This window comes from Limulus polyphemus, unplaced genomic scaffold (assembly GCF_000517525.1).
Source record: "Limulus polyphemus unplaced genomic scaffold, Limulus_polyphemus-2.1.2 Scaffold80, whole genome shotgun sequence".
Classification (NCBI taxonomy): domain Eukaryota; kingdom Metazoa; phylum Arthropoda; class Merostomata; order Xiphosura; family Limulidae; genus Limulus; species Limulus polyphemus.
The window spans coordinates 194195-213076 of NW_013665690.1; the positions used below are offsets into that span (position 1 = coordinate 194195).

At 31.5% G+C, this 18882-nt stretch overlaps 1 protein-coding gene across 2 annotated transcripts in view; it reads right to left on the reverse strand.

The window, feature by feature from the left end:
* Positions 1-18882, reverse strand: part of LOC106467382 — a 56506-nt gene that overhangs the window by 14981 nt on the left and 22643 nt on the right. For both annotated transcript variants that reach the window (XM_022396218.1, XM_022396224.1), the window contains 8 exons: positions 18599-18735; positions 16500-16671; positions 14888-15075; positions 7369-7473; positions 6945-7019; positions 3369-3419; positions 3122-3180; positions 235-381 (listed from right to left, as the gene is read on the reverse strand). In XM_022396218.1, coding sequence (XP_022251926.1) covers positions 235-381; positions 3122-3180; positions 3369-3419; positions 6945-7019; positions 7369-7473; positions 14888-15075; positions 16500-16671; positions 18599-18735 — 934 coding nt within the window. The remainder of the gene's footprint in view (positions 1-234; positions 382-3121; positions 3181-3368; positions 3420-6944; positions 7020-7368; positions 7474-14887; positions 15076-16499; positions 16672-18598; positions 18736-18882) is intronic.

Genomic DNA, 18882 nt, shown 5'->3' on the forward strand with positions numbered 1-18882 from the left:
ACTCTACATGTTTTGAAGTTACAACATTGTAATGTCGAAACATGTAGAGTCGTCAACTTTTGAAGGCCATAGATAAGCCTAAATAAAATGTTTTTAATTGTGTACCAGTTTAACGTTGAATATTATTTGTGATTTTAACTTTATACACAAGTGCCAAAATACTATAATTACTGTAAAGAAATTTAAAATTATGCACAGTGGGAAATACTAATAACAATGTACAACGCAACTTACTGTAAACAACTAAAACAAGCTAACAAATCCTGAAAAGCCCTGTACACTTCAGGTAGCTGATCAAAAGCTACATGTCCATCAGTATCAAGGGTTGGCACTACAGTTACAAACCTCTGACAACAGTAGTAGTCTAACTCCAGTAGATCTCTAGAGAAGACAAAGACAAAGTATTATGCTATTATGTGTACCTATCAATATGGTCGTGTGTACCTATCAATCCACTAGCTTCATAGCTTTTACATGGATTATAGAACAAAGATTTTAAAATCTTACTCAGTTTGAACTGAGTTGATATATCATACATTGTATTATATGACAACAGTTTAGTTTGTTTTACTCCTTCCTTCCATATAATATTTCTATATACAAATTAAGTTTTCAAAGTGGCTTCTGTAATAATGAAGAGTAATATATATATACAAAATTATTTTAAATAAAATTAAGCACTTGAAGTACAGGGTGACGCATGAAATGTTAACACATACCCGTGAAAGGGCTCATCATTTAGTTTCTGTGTTGGGAAAAACTGGGAAAATCATATAGCTGATTCTTGTAAGTACATGCAAGCCTATTTAGTTAAGGAAGTGTACATGCATGTTTGAGAAAAAGGAGAGTTAGAAAGTATGCATGTATGTGTAGAAGAAAGAGAGAGGGAGAGAACAAATGAAGGTTCCACGAAGTTTTTAAGTTGTATTGACACATATTTGATCATAGATAGATTGATTAAGAGAAACCCTCACACAGAGAAAAAAATATAAATAATAGCTCTCTTGATCACACATAACTGAAAAAAGTCCAATCTTTTCAATTTGAGACCAACTGATCATCCTGTTTACCAAAAATTGCTATATTGGTCACTTTGGCCTTAAGTTGCAGCTTCTGAGGCTGCAGCCACATATCACACATTACTTCCCGCACAATGTACCCCGAGTTTAGAGATTGTAATTTTAAAGATGTGGTCGTGCATAAGGAACAGACCCACAGAGCGAGAGAGAGATATAGGGAGAGAAAGACATTCAAGACATTTATATATATATAACATTTTACTCAATCACAAACCATATAATACTACTAAGTCCATATTAAATACACAGCACCTGATTTTAAAAATGCAGTTTCAATGCCACCAACAAGTATTTTTTGTAGCCATATTTGTACTTTTAATGATGCTTTTGACTCAGTACTAGAGTTCATTGTCAAATGAGAAAAGCTACTTCCCAACTCACAAGATATAATAACTATTAAACAGCGGGCATATAAAAATGCTGTTTTTTTGTTTGTCTACTGTCATGACACAGATTATCCTACTAATGATGGCCTACTGTCATAATATAGATTATCCTAATGATCCTGGCCTGGTCTCATGATGTGCATAAATAATCAACACTACATTAATTAGCAAAATCAGCATCATTTTTTTCCACTGAAATAATAGTTTCCACTAATAGTTTACAACTATTATCAAATTGTAGAAGTAGTGATTGTACATAACATTTACAAATATGCACATTCTCCCCAACTTCAAAGTTCATAGTTTCTTACGAATTAGATACTCAAGTTACCGATATTGACAAGCTGGAAAATAAGATAAGAACCTCCTATCTTTTCAATTTTCTGAGATATTAATATAGTTATTGAATCAAAGAAGATGGCCCCACCCACCTCTTTCATTTTCGAAAATACTTGCTTACATACATGTACTTTGCCCAGTGACTTGTGTATAACTATTCAAAAACTCAGAATGTCCCCCCTATTGGTTTTCTAAGCCTTTGCAAAGTACTTACATAGGAAACTTTCTTTTTTACATAGATTCTAGGCAGTGAGGTAAGACATTAGTGAGCTCGAAAACATCTTAGTTTTTTAGACCCAAATACAGCTTAGTTACTAAGCTTCATAAATTATAGTGGAATTCTGTGGTATTGATATAATAATATATGATTTTTTGTTATTTCAAAATGCATATATAAAACCTAAAAAATTATTTTGTTGTACATCCATCACGTGCAAAATTTTACAAGGCTTAGCAATTATGGCAAGCAGCAAACAAGTACAAAGTTTGTAACTGGAAAAAGATAACTGTTTTCTTTACTTCTTTATTTACTGTTGTATGTTTTAAGAAAAATACGTTTAAGAACTTGTTTGTAAATAGTAATAATGTATATACATATATAATGTATTATAACTGAAATGAGACTGTATTTTACAAAATACTGGTCCACTAGAACACAGCTAAGACAGGTCATTTTGTAAAGGCCAGTTTTATATTCTTGGATATGCTAACATGACTGCAAATTGACCAATCCTGTACTTAGATACAATTGTGAAAATAACAGAAAAAATATAAATTTCTCTCTAAAAAAAGGTTTGATAATTATCTGAAGGTTATAAAGATCTCGCATGTGAAATTTGAAAATTTTCTTATTCATAAAAGTATTTTTAATGTTAAAATCAAACTTACTTTGTATGTTGAATAGTCAACATTTGAAAAGAAAAACATTACTTAAAAATTTGAGATTTTGCATATGAAAGCTTTGTAATGTTTACTGATAATATGCAAAATTTTGTTAAGATATGCTTATTGTATTAAAATTTATAGCATGAAAAGTATAAAAAGCACAAAATGGTTACAAGGTCGGTCTCTCGGACCAAGCTCATAGGTTCACAATAAAGTACTTATTGTTATAAAAAAAATCAGATATGGTTTCCCTTGGTGTAGAAAAAATAAGCTGATGTTATATCAATATTGCTGTTTGTTTTTCTGGAGCTCAGTTACATGCATATGTATTAACTAACACACAAAAGTGATATAATAAATAGTACATACATTCATATTAAATTTAATTCCCAATTATCTACCCACAACTTTACAAAACAGTTAATTACTTACTTATTACTATAAGGAACTTGCCAATTGTCCCTGAGAGCAAACCTTACATAAAGATGCAACTGAAATAGATGAAAAGAAACCATCACAAATGAAATATTTCACAAGCAACAGCTTGAAAATAATTTTCTCTTTCTGTTTAATTTATTGAATCAAGGATATTACATTTATAACTAATGTCATCTTTCATAAACTGAATCACCAAGAACTTGATGATCACTGAAATACATTATGAACAAAAGTAACTTACTTGATTTATTTTCACTGATGAAAGAATATCAATTTGTCCTTTCAAAGTTTCCTGTGAGGAAGAAGGATAAAAGATATGTGTGTATATATATATATATATATTTATACACACATACACATATAGTATTAGAAATAATTATGGAAAGGGTGACAAAAATGTAGGCATAAAAGACAAATATTACCCAAATGTCAGAACAGTCTTCCAACTAATCAAAAAGTGCCACACCAGTATAAGGCCTATGAAAGTACGAGCAATCACACTATACACAGTATTAGAAATATAATTCCAGTCATAGCTCCCAGAAGTGAAATACCACAAGAAAAGAATGTACAGATAAAAGTTTTGCCTGGTCAAGGGTAATCCAAGTTAAAAATTATGATAAAAGACTTCACATGTCAGTAGGAGCAGATAAGGGTAAGTTAAACTGACACTGTTAATAACAGTAATAGAAGTTGTCAAGGTAGAAAACTTGAACTCTCCAAAAGTGATGTTAAGTATCTCTGGGTATGTTTTATATCAGACCTTGCTGTAAAATACAGGTGTGTATGTTATCTTGGGAACAATAAGATATATATCAGCATGAATTGTCCTCAATGAATGCTTAGCTGATTAACCCTATTGTAACAATGCCATTTTTGAAATTTCTTTCTGCTCATGTTACTGAGTTACATTCAAAGTTTAGTTAAACTACTTTACTCTCTATTTAGGTCAATGAAATTAACATTACAATGTATGTTATAAAGTGGATTTTTATGTTATCTATGTTTAATTTCTTTGTTTCATACTTAAACTGCAGTTTTCTTGTCACATGAATCATGAGCTATGAAAACTCTCAACTATTGCAGGGGCTATCTTGTAACACAGATGCTTAGTCCTGTACATGAGTTTCTAGATGGAAATGTACATCTATTTGAACTAGTGACACATAAGATAGTCTTTCAGCTGCATGTACTGGAAAAAGAGTAATAAATTTTGCCACATTCACCTTGTATACTTTGCCGTGAAATTTACAATGTACAGGTAGTTAGTTGATACAAGTGTATATAGTCATTAGCAAGAGTTCAGTTTACACTATAATCCACCAATTGTTATATGTAACTGCCTGTACTATTGTTGTCTGCTTGATCAACTATAGCACTTAGTGGATTTTTAACTAAATATGCCATAATTAGAGAGACAATTGTGAATAGGTCTAACTTTTATAATTTATTTAATTTTGTATTATTTGTTTTAAAATTCATAATTGAAAGGTTTAATAATTTTTATTATGTTTAAATGTTGTCCTCTCACTGGAGAAGGCTTAGAAAAGCTAGATGTGCGGAAGCGATAGGAGGTTCTACAGATTATGAAAATGAAATGTGAAAACTGTAAGATAAAAAATAGAATTGAATTATTCAGAGTCTGAGTTCAAATAATTACATGAGATAGTGAATGTTTATTTAAAATAGCAGAAAAAATAAAATATTTTGTTCTTCTGAAACTAAATACCTTTAGAAAAGTTCTTGTCAAATTTCAAACAATTTCATCCACTAGTTGGATTTTTGGAAAGACATTTCATGGGAGTTACATCACCTACTTATTATGTAAGTACGTCATCACAATAGGGTTAAAAACCACTGCTAAGAAGAAGTATCCAAACCAAAAAGATGAAATGGGTATCAGACCACAAACAGTAGAATAACTAAAATCTTCAAGATGTGCAATCTTTAAAGGTGAATCCACGTTTGAATCGCTTAGCAACAACCTGAAGCACATGAGCAGAGGAACAGAATTTATGAATTGTTTTATCAACTAACTAATATAATCCATAATGCAAACAAATAAAATTTGTTGTTGTTTTTTCTATTTTGCATAATGTAGTAAGTTACAATATAGCTAAAAGAATGCTAATGACGTACCTAACATTGTAAGGAAAGAAACAGAAATGGAATACAAAATACTAATAAGTGTTTATCAAAAGGCTAGACAGTCTTTTGTATCTCAGTACTCAGGCCTTACTTAAGTTATCAAGTTGGCAAGATGTTTATAGAAGTTGAAAAATCTGTACAAAATTGTATCATGTATCCTGTAAAAAAACTATGGTTCTCAAGGCAGGAAAATATGTGCAGTCATGAGACTGGATGATCCTAGGACTTTTAGTTACTATGCACAGTGATGAACAACAATCTAAAACTGACCCTGTATTATTTCATGCTTGGTGCAAAATCAATGTGGAGTGCAAAATAAATTATGTGCATTAGTTGTAGTTATGATTCTAGAAGCTTTGACAATGTCCTGTCTCTATTGTATAAAAAGTGGCTTAAACTAAGAGCAAGTAGTCTATTCCAGAAAGCCTGCAGTCAGTGTCCAGCTATTTCAAGAATCAGCTTTGAGTCTTCATCTAACCACTGCTTCAAAAGTCATCTAGCAGTATGGAGAACTTCCAATACTCGATTTCAGTGTAAGTAAATTGTATTCCCAATAATTTGAATTGTACATTAACCCAAAGACATCCAGCTTATTCAAGATACTGATCAAAGTTACTGAGTTGTTAAGAATACTGGAAGAAATAACTGGTGAAAGATCAGTACAAGTTTGTGGCTGAATGTTAGCCAATGGTGTCAGTGATCTACAAAGAACTGACTGCACCCTAATAACTGACAAGTACATGCAGATTCTGATTCCTAATGCATTCCCTTAAAACAATTCTCACAACATATAACAGTTTCAATGATATCTTTACAGTTAAGTGGCCCGATGAAAGATCCACAACCATGTCTTGGTCTACACAAAGTCTCGATACAAATATTCTTGAGACTGTACAGGTTTATATAAAAATTGAGGTCAAAAAGTGACTGAAAAAGTTGGACAAAGTGTGGGAAGTAATACAGGACATTTGGAAAAATATTTCATAATTGTTTGCTAATACTATACAATAAGTGTCATATTATGGGTATAGCAAAGGGCTTACATACTAAATACCAGTGCACCGTACAAGTTAATCACTTTCATTTGTATCTTCTGTGATAATGCTGTGCATCTTTAATAAGTTCACCATATACATAACACTTGTTTTCCAGTAACTATTTTCATTACTGTCTATGTTATTATAAAGAAAATCTACCTTTTCTTCTAGATTACTAATTCAAACTATTACCCCAAACAATGATCTTAATGTTTAAATTTATATTAAAGTTTAAATGATTTATATTAATTAGGCATGCAGTAAAAATCAAAAATATTTATTAAAAATTAAACTAAGAAATCATATGCATATTTTTATTTAATCCTTCAAGTACTGATAATTTTAAAAATCAATAATTTCACCACAAATAGATTTCAAGAAAATAGGAAATAGCTTAATTTGTGGAAATTATCTCCCAATAACCAAGATTATTTTATATCAGAATTGCATATTTTGTTAAATAACAATAAGAAATACACAACAAAATTGCTATGAAATACATTAGTTGTTTAGTTATTTTTAGTTTAATTGCTTATTCTCTGAATAACGTACCAAAATCAATTATATTTTTTAAGGCATAATTTTGCACCTTCTTGACAAGTCTGAAAAAAACTAAAAATTGGATATCTTACCAATGTAGGAATTCTAGCTTCAGAAGAAACATCAATCAATACACCACGATGCTTTAAGTTTGGAGAATCATCTATCTAAAAAAAAATCATGAAATACACAGTGTTAATGAAGATTTTTATGAACATATCATCAAATGAATGTAACAGTAGTATATTTTACTGGTTAGTACATGATCATTATTGATTGGAAAGTTTTACAATTTCATTTTAATAAGCAAAAATATAACTTGGATACTGATTTCCTATTGGTGGATATACAATTAAATTTTTTGTTAGAAATGTTATGTACATTTTTATGAAAAGCTTTAGAAAATTTAAAAGCAAACATTTCTTTCCTTGATAATATGATACTATATGATTTTTCAACTTGCAATCCAGAATTCATATTAAACCTGTGCTTAACAGTTATTATAATCAAACTCACAAAAACCGTTGGTATTCCTTCTTCTCCAGAATATAACCTCAACAGCTGCATCAGTGAGTTAATCGCGTGATGAAGGCCAGCCAAATCTCCTCCAATAATCCTAATCTAGGATGAAATTATAATGATGGGCATATCATTATTATTATTATTCTCTGGTCACAAACGTTAAAATAAAAATATATATTCAAATGTAGTTGAAAATAACTCATCCATATCCTTTGTATTTTATCATAACAAAAAAAGTGTTGGATTCAATAACAAATAAATATAAAATCAGATGTAGAATCAGCATTTGTTGTACTTATAGAGAAACAAACATCAAATCATAGAAAGAAAAAGCCAGTTTCTAAAACCAGTGAAAAAACATGTAACATCGTATATAGAAAAAGACAGTGTCTGCTGGATTTAATATTAAACTAGTTTCACTGCTAATGTTTTGTTTCCTGAGTGATGTTGCACACTTTTACCTATCTGTATCCAAAAGGTTGATATATCTAATTATTAGATTTTTAATTTTACTTATGATTATTATACTTTTATTATAGAGATTGTTTTTATGTTGTTAGCTTAATATATGTATTTAGGACTAACCTACTTCTTTTAAGGTGACCAATCCTTGTGAGCTATTACTAGAATTACGGCCAAAAATATCATTAAGGGTCAGGGTACTGAATTGATGAAACAGTGCATTCTTATGTTTATACAAGTGTTTTTTTTATAAACACAAAGCTACACAATGGGCTGTACTCTGCCCACCACAGGAATCGAAACCCGGTTTCTAGCATTGTAAGTCCACAGACATACCGTTGTGCCACTGGGGGACATTATAAGAACGTAAGAAAAGTATATTTAATAAGTTATACTGATTAGCAGGTTGATTTTTTAGTTTTGCTTTAAGTAGGCATCTTGCACTAATTGTAAGTGTAATTCAACTGAAAGTCTATTAGGGCAACTGTTATTAGTATCAAAGACTTCAGCCTTTTATCCATAGATCTTTTTGGTAGTAAATATGTTATAAGAAGGAAAATAACAACAATATTTGTTTTAAAAAAATTATACAAAACTTAAAAACCTAAAAGTAACTCAATTCTTGATTTGACAGAATGATGAAAAACATGATCTATTTTGATAATGTTATACTACAATGCAGTGTAATGTTTAATAAAGAGAAATGCTGGTAAAAAACAACATACCTACCTCAATTTTTCCTGATAATGTTACCATAAACTCAAAATTTAATTATTTGGCTTAATGTGCAATAACAAATAAACATGTACTAAAACATGGTTAGAGGTTAGTGGAATTGGCCTTTTGCTGATTCAAATTAATAAATTGTTGGTTCACTTTGTACTAGGATATTGTTGAGCACACAAAATAATCATATTCTTCTCTACCTCTATCATCCCTTTGTACAGTGACAACAGACCTAAAGTAACCACGTGTCTGATCACCTAAATGTAGTTGTGTACATTCTGTTCGCCAGGCCATAAAAAATTGTAAACTCGATCCCAAGAAATAAATGTACATAACCAATATATTTAAAATTTGTAGTATAAATCATATCAACTACAGTTCTTTTTTACCACTTTTCTCTTGTCTAAAATTTAGGCTTATTGATTTTTGATCCTTCTCCAGCTTACTGCATTTAAACCATAACTTTTAAGTATACGTACCTTATGTTAAGCTCTACCTAATAGTAATCTCACTGGTCATTACTATGTTTAGTATTTTTCTGATTTATAATAAAGTTCATGAAATTTATCATAATTTATATTGTTCTTCGATGGTACCTACAGAGATTTTCTTCAATTTTTTTTATTAAGTTAATAAGCTTTATTACTCTAAAAACCACGATTAGTTTTGACCATATATCTTCATCAGGTTTCAGTTAATTGAATACATTTTGCATTATTTCTCAAAATAGGACCAACAATACTGATGTTTATAGAAAAAATAAAGAAATATCAGATCTTGCTAAATGGAATAACTTATATTAAACATTTTTCAAACATATAAAAAAATGTATTCTCAAACCATTCTTTTTATGCTTATTTTTTTTACAGGCCTAGTTTCCACCCTTTTCTGATGTCATATCAATTAGTTTGATCATTAACTAATGAAACACATCTTTGGAAACAGCTATAAAGTAAGTTTAAATATGTTTTGTTTTGTTTGTTTTGAATTTCGCACAAAGCTACACGAGGGCTATCTGCGCTAGCCATCCCTAATTTAGCAGTGTAAGACTAGAGGGAAGGTAGCTAGTCATCACCACCCACCGCCAACTCTTGGACTACTCTTTTACCAACGAATAGTGGGATTGACCGTCACATTATAATGCCCCCACGGCTGAAAACGCAAGCATGTTTGGTGTGACGGGGATTCGAACCTGCGACCCTCAGATTGCGAGTCAAGCGCCACAACCACCTGGCCATGCCGGGCCGTTTAAATATGATTGGCTAAAGCAATATAGACTTCTCAAGTCACGGTAAATAAAATGGTTTTGAGCAGTAATTTATGGTTTAGTGGGAAGTTTCTAGTCAGAGGTCCTGTATCACTGACCAAAGGCATTCAGTAAGAAGACTTAGGAACAAATAAAAAAGCTGGAAATTTTTCATAATTTCTTTGGAAGTTCTTTTCATTCATGAAAATGTTTTTTGTTAAACAATATCTGCTTGAAAGCTACAGAAAGTTTCTTCAGTGAAAAAACATCAGATAAGCTTAGTTGAGTTTAGTGAATACAGTAGGCAATATTCTGATGACTAAAATCCTTATTTATTGAATATTAGTTTAAATAAAGCATTATTAACATTATCAGTGATAGTAAAACATTTTCATTTTCGATTTACACCAGATCAATATGGGGATCACTGCATATTTCAGAAACAAACAAAATGGTAACTACGCGGTTGTCTCAACAATAGTGATTTGCTAAGTTGGAAGTGTTTAAATTATCTTTTAAAACAATTTCAAAAAAACTTTTTCACAAAATATGCAAATGCTGATTATGAAGGAACACACTGAAGAATTAAATCATAATAAAAAAAAGGTAGTCTGGTAATGTCTTTATAAAAAACAAAACTCGATGAAGATAAGAAGATTAATCATGTGAGAGTAGTCTATTACTTTAATGTATCATTTAATGAACCAAACAATTAGGAGATTTTCAAATTTCACTAACTGCCCAAATCTAGGTTCATTTTATTTAAGTTACTCTTAAATTCTTAGTTTTAAACAAGAACATTCACACAGAAAATAGATAATGCTGCTCAATCTAGTCTTCTTCTCTGGCTTATGATCACAGAATCCCCAGTCTTCTTCTAATCTATTGTAAGTTTCAGAATTCTTTTTTTCTTTAGCAGTTTCACTGGTTGTGTAGTTATCTGCACTATGAATAAAAATCTTTCCAGGAGAACCAACTCTAAATGATGAAAATACTGTGCTACATTTCACTGGTGGTTTGAGAAATAGGCGGACAACATTTCAGTTATTTTTGCCAATCAAAAACATAGATACACAGCAATACAGAGAAGAAATGAAGTTACAGTACACTGCTGTAAAATTGCAACAAATATTTATTGCAACTTAGATTTATTCACTATGAGTTATAAAAAAATTAACCAAGGTAAATGTAGTTTTCTTCAAAAAAAATCTCATTTTTACTAGGAATTATATAACAGCGCTTCCACAAGCCAGGCACCCAGGATTTTGCAGAACCTAATTTTTCAAGTCAAATGGATCGTATATTTATTGGTAAAATTTTTACCAAACCTGATTGGACAAAAAGCAGGTGACTGCTGCACCCTTTGTGAAACCGGATCCATGGCTGACCACAAAACAGATATTGACATACTATCAACATTCAGTGAGAAAGTGTACTGATCTTGTATTGATAAAGCAACATTAATACAGGTAAAGAAGAAAATGGCTTGTAAGTGCAAAGTGCGTATGTGCGGTACTTGTGGGAAATGCCCTCGATGTCAGTGTGGATGTGACAGTTTAGACCCAGAGGTCAAAATGGCATGAAAAGCAGGTGGGAAACAGACGTAGAGCAAATCAAAGGCACGAAGAAAGAAACAGAGAAGGATTGATTACACTATTCCATTGGAGAATAATGAAGATGAAATGTCTACCGATGCTTCTGAGGATTCCTTGAATTTTGTGATGCCAAAGAAATGACACAGATCATCCAAGATCTCAAGTGTGAAAGCAAGGCATTCAAGGCATTATCATAGTACTCCAACAGGGTGCGGGAACGATGTCTATTCAATTTGGCAGTTCTTTGGTATCGAATCTACACCAATATCAAACTTTCCAAATGAAGAAGGTCAACAGAAGGCATCAAGTTTCAGTGCTCTTGACAAGAACAATCAATTGCTTGCATTCTGCATAACTGTATTAAAGATTCTATGCACCATGTTACTCCCATGAGATCCAGATGGTCTTATGAACATGATTGGAAATGCAATTTGTAAGAAATTTTATGATACAAAACTATTCTCATCTGCCAATGAAGCGCAATAAGCTCTGCCAGAAAAATGTATTCAGAGAAAAGGTATACTTGAACTGCTATATCAGTTGATGACATTCAAGGAAGCGAAAGAGAGATTGAAGATTGGAGAACAAGCTTTTGAAATAACTAGATGGCGCTTTCATCGATTGAAGTCTGTGTTTCAGCTAGAACCTACAGTATGATCTGTCCAACATTACTGTAAGCGAGCTGCACTGCAAGCAGTAGAGTTCATCTTGAGCCCAATCAGTGTGAAAGCTTTATTTTGGGGAACAAAAAAGGTTGAAGTAGATGGTAAAACAATTGATTTCCCTCATCAGAAAATAGCAGAGTACATTTATCATGTTATTTGGAACAGTTCCCGAATGCAGCAGACAGGATATCTCATAGCTCTTTCAGAAAAGTAGTTTCTGCTTTGATATCATTTGACCTGAAGGCGCAAAAGACTGTTGACTATGCCGCTAGTATATTTTTATATGACAATATTGGTGTTTGGAATGCATCGTTGGTTGAATTACAGTGGAGGCTGTAAAGTAAATATCCTGCAAAATGCTGACAAGGCTTGAACATTTCTTTAAGTATGATTGTGCAGCCAGTCACAATGTCCAATATGCGCTTGGCTATGCAACTTCTGAAGCAGGTGTTGCTATTGTCAATAGTTGTCAGAAATGTCAGGTGTCGGTTCATACAATTCATTATTTGCTAAAGCATGCATTCAGACTGTCTTGGACTACTGAAGGATTGTGCGCACTAATTCAAATTTTTTTGACTCATCGTATTCAAGTGAAGAATAAATGTTGGAGGATTCAATCAATTCATGAGAACCTTGAACCTGATAAAGCACTTATTGTCATGGACTACAAAATGAAGTAGGAACCTGAGTATTTCCATGAGAAAACTATTGAACATTACAGGAAGAAAGGGCTGAGTTGGCATGGAACCATGGTGTACACTCACCCTGTTGTAGACAGTTCAGATAGAACTTTCAGGATTTCATATTACAATCATATTTCTGGTAGTGATTCACAGCAAGATTGGGACACTGTCTTCTTACTGTTCCAAGGTGTTTTGATGCAAATGAAAAAGGATCGTCCCAATGTTAAGAAATTGTACCTTCAATTGGACAATGCAATGTACTATCAGAATGGTTCTCTAATACTTGGAATGTTACTGTTAGCTCACCACCATGGTTTGAATTACAATCGTTTGTGCATACCGACACACAAGACGGAAAAGGATACACTGATGTACATTTTCCTGTTGCAATGTGTCATGTGTTGAATTATGTCAATATGGGGAACAATGTAATCTCTCCCAGGGAACTATGCATAGAACTTCAGAGCAATGGTGGACTAGCAACTACTATGGTGTCTTTGTTCACACTTGATCATGAGAAAGTGTCTGAGCTTCAGGTTGAATACAAGGAAGCATTCCAGTTCTTTGAGAAAATTTCTCAATGCAGTGAGGTAGTGCTTGATGGAGCTAGACTTCATATTTACAAGTATTCTGGCATGAACTCTTTCGTAGTTGATTTGAAAGACCCATTTCACCCAATGTCATCTGTAGGTGTGAATGATCAAGAAAATGGTGCTCAAGATGAAAACAAGAATGGTGAAAGTGATGTTTTTGATAAACAAAATGAACCAGAGCCAATGAATGATGGCAATCATTGTGAGCTACAAGGACCTGTGACAAAATGCACATTAAAACATTGATCAAGGTCATGTGGATTTCATTAATACTATAAAACAAAATCAGATAACATCATCAGTGAATGATTCTGAATTGGATTATGATGACATCAATTTCATCCCAGAAACAATCTTGCATGGTTGGTCAAAGCAACCTGCATATGGGCTTATCTATGGAGCAAAATACATTGACAGTTCCAAAGATGATACTGACGAGATGTTTATGAGAGGCATTAATGACAAGCGTAACAAAATGGGACCGGGAAGAATGCTTGAAGAGCTACAATGGAAATATCCCCAGTGAACTGGATTTGCCAAGTGATACTGAGATTAGAACATGAATTATGTCTTTGACAGCAAAGTACAAGAAGCATGGTACACTGCAGTTGAAACCCAAAGGTATTCAGGAACCATATCAAACAATCATTACAGATATTACTGCAGCATCCAATTACTCAATTGCACCTGCTAAAGCTCTTGTAGAGTTCAAGAAGAATAGTAACACTGATCAAAGTGAGGAGAATTATCCCACTGATGCCAAGGCATTTGTATCTATGCTGAAAACAAAGAACAAGAACACAACAAACTACACTTGATTTTAGCCAAAAGGACAAGAAGGTAAGTCAACAACACCACAGATACATCTTCTAAGGTGGATGTCCACCAAAAAAGACTAAGTTAACTACTGCGTACTATGGGAGTCAAAAACTTGTGATAGCATTACTAAATCTGTGAATTTTTTTCTTAAAACTGTCTGAAATTTTAGTTCAACCTAAAAACACTAAAAATAGGGTTTTAGCTCATTCCATAATGATGTTATATATTAAGGTCTGCCATAAAGCCCAAATCCTAGGAGCCTGACCTATAGAAGCACTGTTGAGAATGATGTAATTAAAAAAAATATTTTCATTGATGTTTGTAAGATGATTACATTTCAGTTAAAGCTATGAAACTATATTTTGAGGTTTTAAAGAACAAAAATAGGGAAATCTTACCATGTATAAAACTAGGTTAATGTTTTTCAACATAAATATCAAGGCTACCAATGGAACTACTAACTACTATCAGTTGTCCAACAATGGTGACTAATTTTAACCACCAATAAAATTATAAATTTTATGTTCTGAACATATCATTAAATAATCATTACTAACCTTATAGCTTCTGTATGAAAAATTATTGCTGGATTCACTATTAAAGCAATTAAAAAATATGAGAAATAACTTTGATGGAGTAGCTGCTACCCTTTAACTTTAAAATGTAAGGATGAAAGAGTGCTAAATTTGCCATTTGAAAAATAATAATAATAATAAAATCTTACTTGAGAAGAAGTCACTGCAACTCTGTAACTTTCATTATGAGCAAACAGTGCTGGATTCACCAAACAGATGATTCTAGCTTCAGGACTACTGGAAGCAGGTAGTATACCATCTATATTCAGTTGATAACCTAGTGTTTGCAGTTCTGTACGATGAATTTCCCAGATCTCTTGTATAGCATGAACAGATACTGTAAGAAGACACAAAAAAATAATTACTGAAAAAATAGAAATAATATAATGATACAAAATAAATATATTAGCCTCATTAGTTAATAGTGGCAAAGTACAACAGTAATCCAGATTCAGTTGTAATCTAGGGTTAATTTCAGAAGAAAAAAAAGTACTACATAAATATGTATTGTTTTTCTTTCTTAAGAATACATATAGTGTTTCTGAGTTCATCTGCTAATTATGTGAAAAATTAAATTAATCCCATTAAAATGAGACAAGTGAATATAACAGGCTCAGGTCCCAGCATGAGTATTATTTGTATCTACCTCCAAAACCTAACACATGCATTAGTTTTTAAGATGATAACTGAGCATTTTAAATGATTGATTTGTAACTGTGTAACTAATTTTAAGTAAATATCACTATTGTAAGACACTTAAGTCAAAATTAAATCTATAACGGCTAATAAAACTAAAAAAAACAGATAAAAAGTTGATCTTGTTTAAGAACTACAGATTCCTTGTATTCAAAACTAAAGAGAAGTACATGTAAGTAAGATTTGGTGGCTAACAATAAATCTAATTTAAAAAATGCAAAACAAATAGTTTGTTAATAGCTGAAAATAGATAATAGAAAGTGTAAGATTTTACTTAAACTAATTTTTAAGATTTTTCCCTTCACTTGTTTTCTGTAGCAATCTATCTAAACTAGCCCAGAAGAATAGCTGCATAACTTTTAGGGTTAAATACACAAAATATATAACAAGCCGCATCTTACACAAATACATCAGAGAAATGTTTCCTGTATTATCAAACCACAAGAGAATATTACTTAGCACTTTGATTTGTTGAGCAAATACAATAAAAAAAAGGTATTTACATAAAATAAAATGATATAGTAAGTTTTTTATCCTTTAGATTGTGGAGAGAACAAACTAAACCTGACAGTTCAGTTACTGGCATAATTGCCACAATGGCAAGAGTTTAAAACTAATCTTAAACATCACTGGTCATGAATACATAAATTGAAAAAAATTTTGAACAAAAGAAAAAAATTAGGTGAATATTGCAACTAAACCTTCTTAAAAAATTAAAAGAAAATGTTTGGTCAGAAATTAAATTTTCCTTTCAGAACAGCTTATATTTACATATTTCTCACATTTTTAGCTGAGATATAGTTGTTTATATGTATAATACTTATTATCCTCCTACACAAAGAACTAGCTTAAGACATAAAACATGTAAGTTGTCAAAGCAAGAAAGTTGAAAATTCTTTATGCTTATTCCAAGTGATGGACTATTTTTTGACTGTATATATTTTTTAGCATGTTACTAAAAAGTTTGCAAAAATCTTGTTTTAAATCCATAACAGATATAAACTCTGCAATTAAGCATGATGTTCCATCTCATATAGTAATGCTAGAAAATACTAGTTTTAATACCATTTCCTGTACTCTGAAGAAAGTGAACTCCAAACTGTTCTTTGGGTATAAAGTTGTGGCCTTCAGTTTGTACGATTCTCCGTGGCTGAGGCCACAAAAGATGAAGACGACTATCAGTCACCAGAGGTAGATGAGAAGTAGCAAGTGGCATTAAAGTTGGGAGCTCAGCTGTCTAGTAGGCAGAGAAACATCAATTTTCATTTATTTTCCAAACCTATAATGTAAATTTTCATTAAGAATGCCTATGAAAGAGCAGTTTCAGGAAAGTTTTCATTCAGTATAATGCTGACTACTTCATGTCAACATAATAAACTGGACTTTTAAATATACCAGATATCATTTCTTAAAGTTTACGTATGTTCATATAAATGCTCTTTTACTACTGAAAATAAGAGTATATACAATATATATATTTTTTAGTATATTTCACTCCTTAAAACAAAACTATCATCCAAAGCATATTACTGTTCAATTTTCTCAAACTGATAATCAGTTTTTATCATCTCCAAGTTCTTTTATCTGTAATCAATAGAGACATCTTGTCTATGGTAGTTTTTCTCAGACTTTCTGGTGTTGAATATGATAAAACTTTGCAATGATAATTAAAAGGTGAAGTATACAAACTAATGACAAGTAATATAAATATTAAAGTATAAAATCACAACTTTTATGTAGATTGTACTGTTGGTTTAGAGTTATCAAAGGCTAAAAACCATCTCACTAAGATTGCATTTTAGTATGGTGCAGACTGGAAATAGTTAAATACCAAAACAATGTTTATTTTGTGATATCTGTAAAGTATGTAAACCTAAACAGTGTGGTGGTAAAACCTTTTGTGCCAAAGAACCAACTAAATCCTAATAAAATTACAGCCCTTGGATTATACATACATATGGAGACTGCATTTCAGACATTTAGTTTGTTTATAACTATCAGCGACTTATCAATTTATATTACATAGCCAGATGGCATATCCGAGTCATAAAAATGCAACTGGTATATCATCTGTATTTTATATAGCATCTTGACATCATAAAATATTATTAGTATGTTCTTTTTAAAGTAAAAAGTAATAAAAGCATAGAAGCGATGTTACGGTCCACTCTAGTAACACTATACTACTGGTTCTGTCCTTCCCAATTACAGCTTTAGAGGTTACAGCAAAAAGCACATTTCAGACAAGGAGTTAAAAACCACAAAGACATCACTTTACGACTACAAAATAAGTAGATAAAGTTCAGAAAATATAAACAAGGAACATTTAATATGACCTTTTGGTGAAAAAAAATATTCTAAATATAAATATCAAATGAAATTGTTGACAAGGATTTTGTTTAATGCTTATTGATTTTAACTGAGATAACATTAAAATGTACTTACACTTGAATGTTGTACATTAGTCAATAAATTTCTACTCTAAAGTTTGAAAACAGAATTCCTGTATTACAAGTTGAATAAATACCAAATTAAAAACTCAACTCTGAATTTAATGTATCTAAACAGTTTCTGAACACTGAGATATAAATTACTTTCTCTTCAGGAAAAGGCCTCAAGAAAGATCCTATTAATTATCATAGTTTATTTGTTGAATCTTGCACAAAGCTAATAAAGGAGTATTTGCACTAGCCATCCTTAATTTTGAGGTGAAAAACTAAAGGAAAGACATCTAGTGAGTGCCACCCCACCTACCACCAGTTCTTAAGCTACTCTAATCAAATAGTGGGAGTTAACCATCGCTCTTATCACACACCCAAGGCCCCAAAGTGCATATCAAAATGCTTATATTTTATGGGATGCAAACAATGTTAGTTTTACTGTCTTTATAAATCTTAAATTAAAATTTTTATAAAGTATATTAAACATTATAAGTTTCTTAAATTACTAAAGTTAACAAGCAATCAAAAAACCTGAAATAAAAAAATGGATATGAAAAATAAAAGCATATAAACTGGGAACACTCACAATGTCACAAAAATTAATATTTACAAAAGTTATTTATACATATTAACCCACAGTTAATTCAATTCAGCATTATACTAACTAACTAACTTTAATTCAGAAATCCCAATGTTTGAAACTAATATTGTATCACTCATCACCTGATGTGTAACAAAAGACTCTTGTCTGGAAGGAGAATCTCCCGAGGTTAGTGACAATCGACTAACACTAGGCGTAAGATTCCCATGGTCTGCACTAGCCAGAGATTCCAATGATAAGCTCTGAATATCTGCAACATCTGTCACGAATTGAAAAATGATATTAATAAAACAGTGCACAAAAACTTCCATAAAAACAGAAACAGAGAAACAAATAATAAACTACTCTTAAAAAAAAGTAAAACTTTAAATAAAACTGTTTATTGGAATTCATTTAATGACTAATT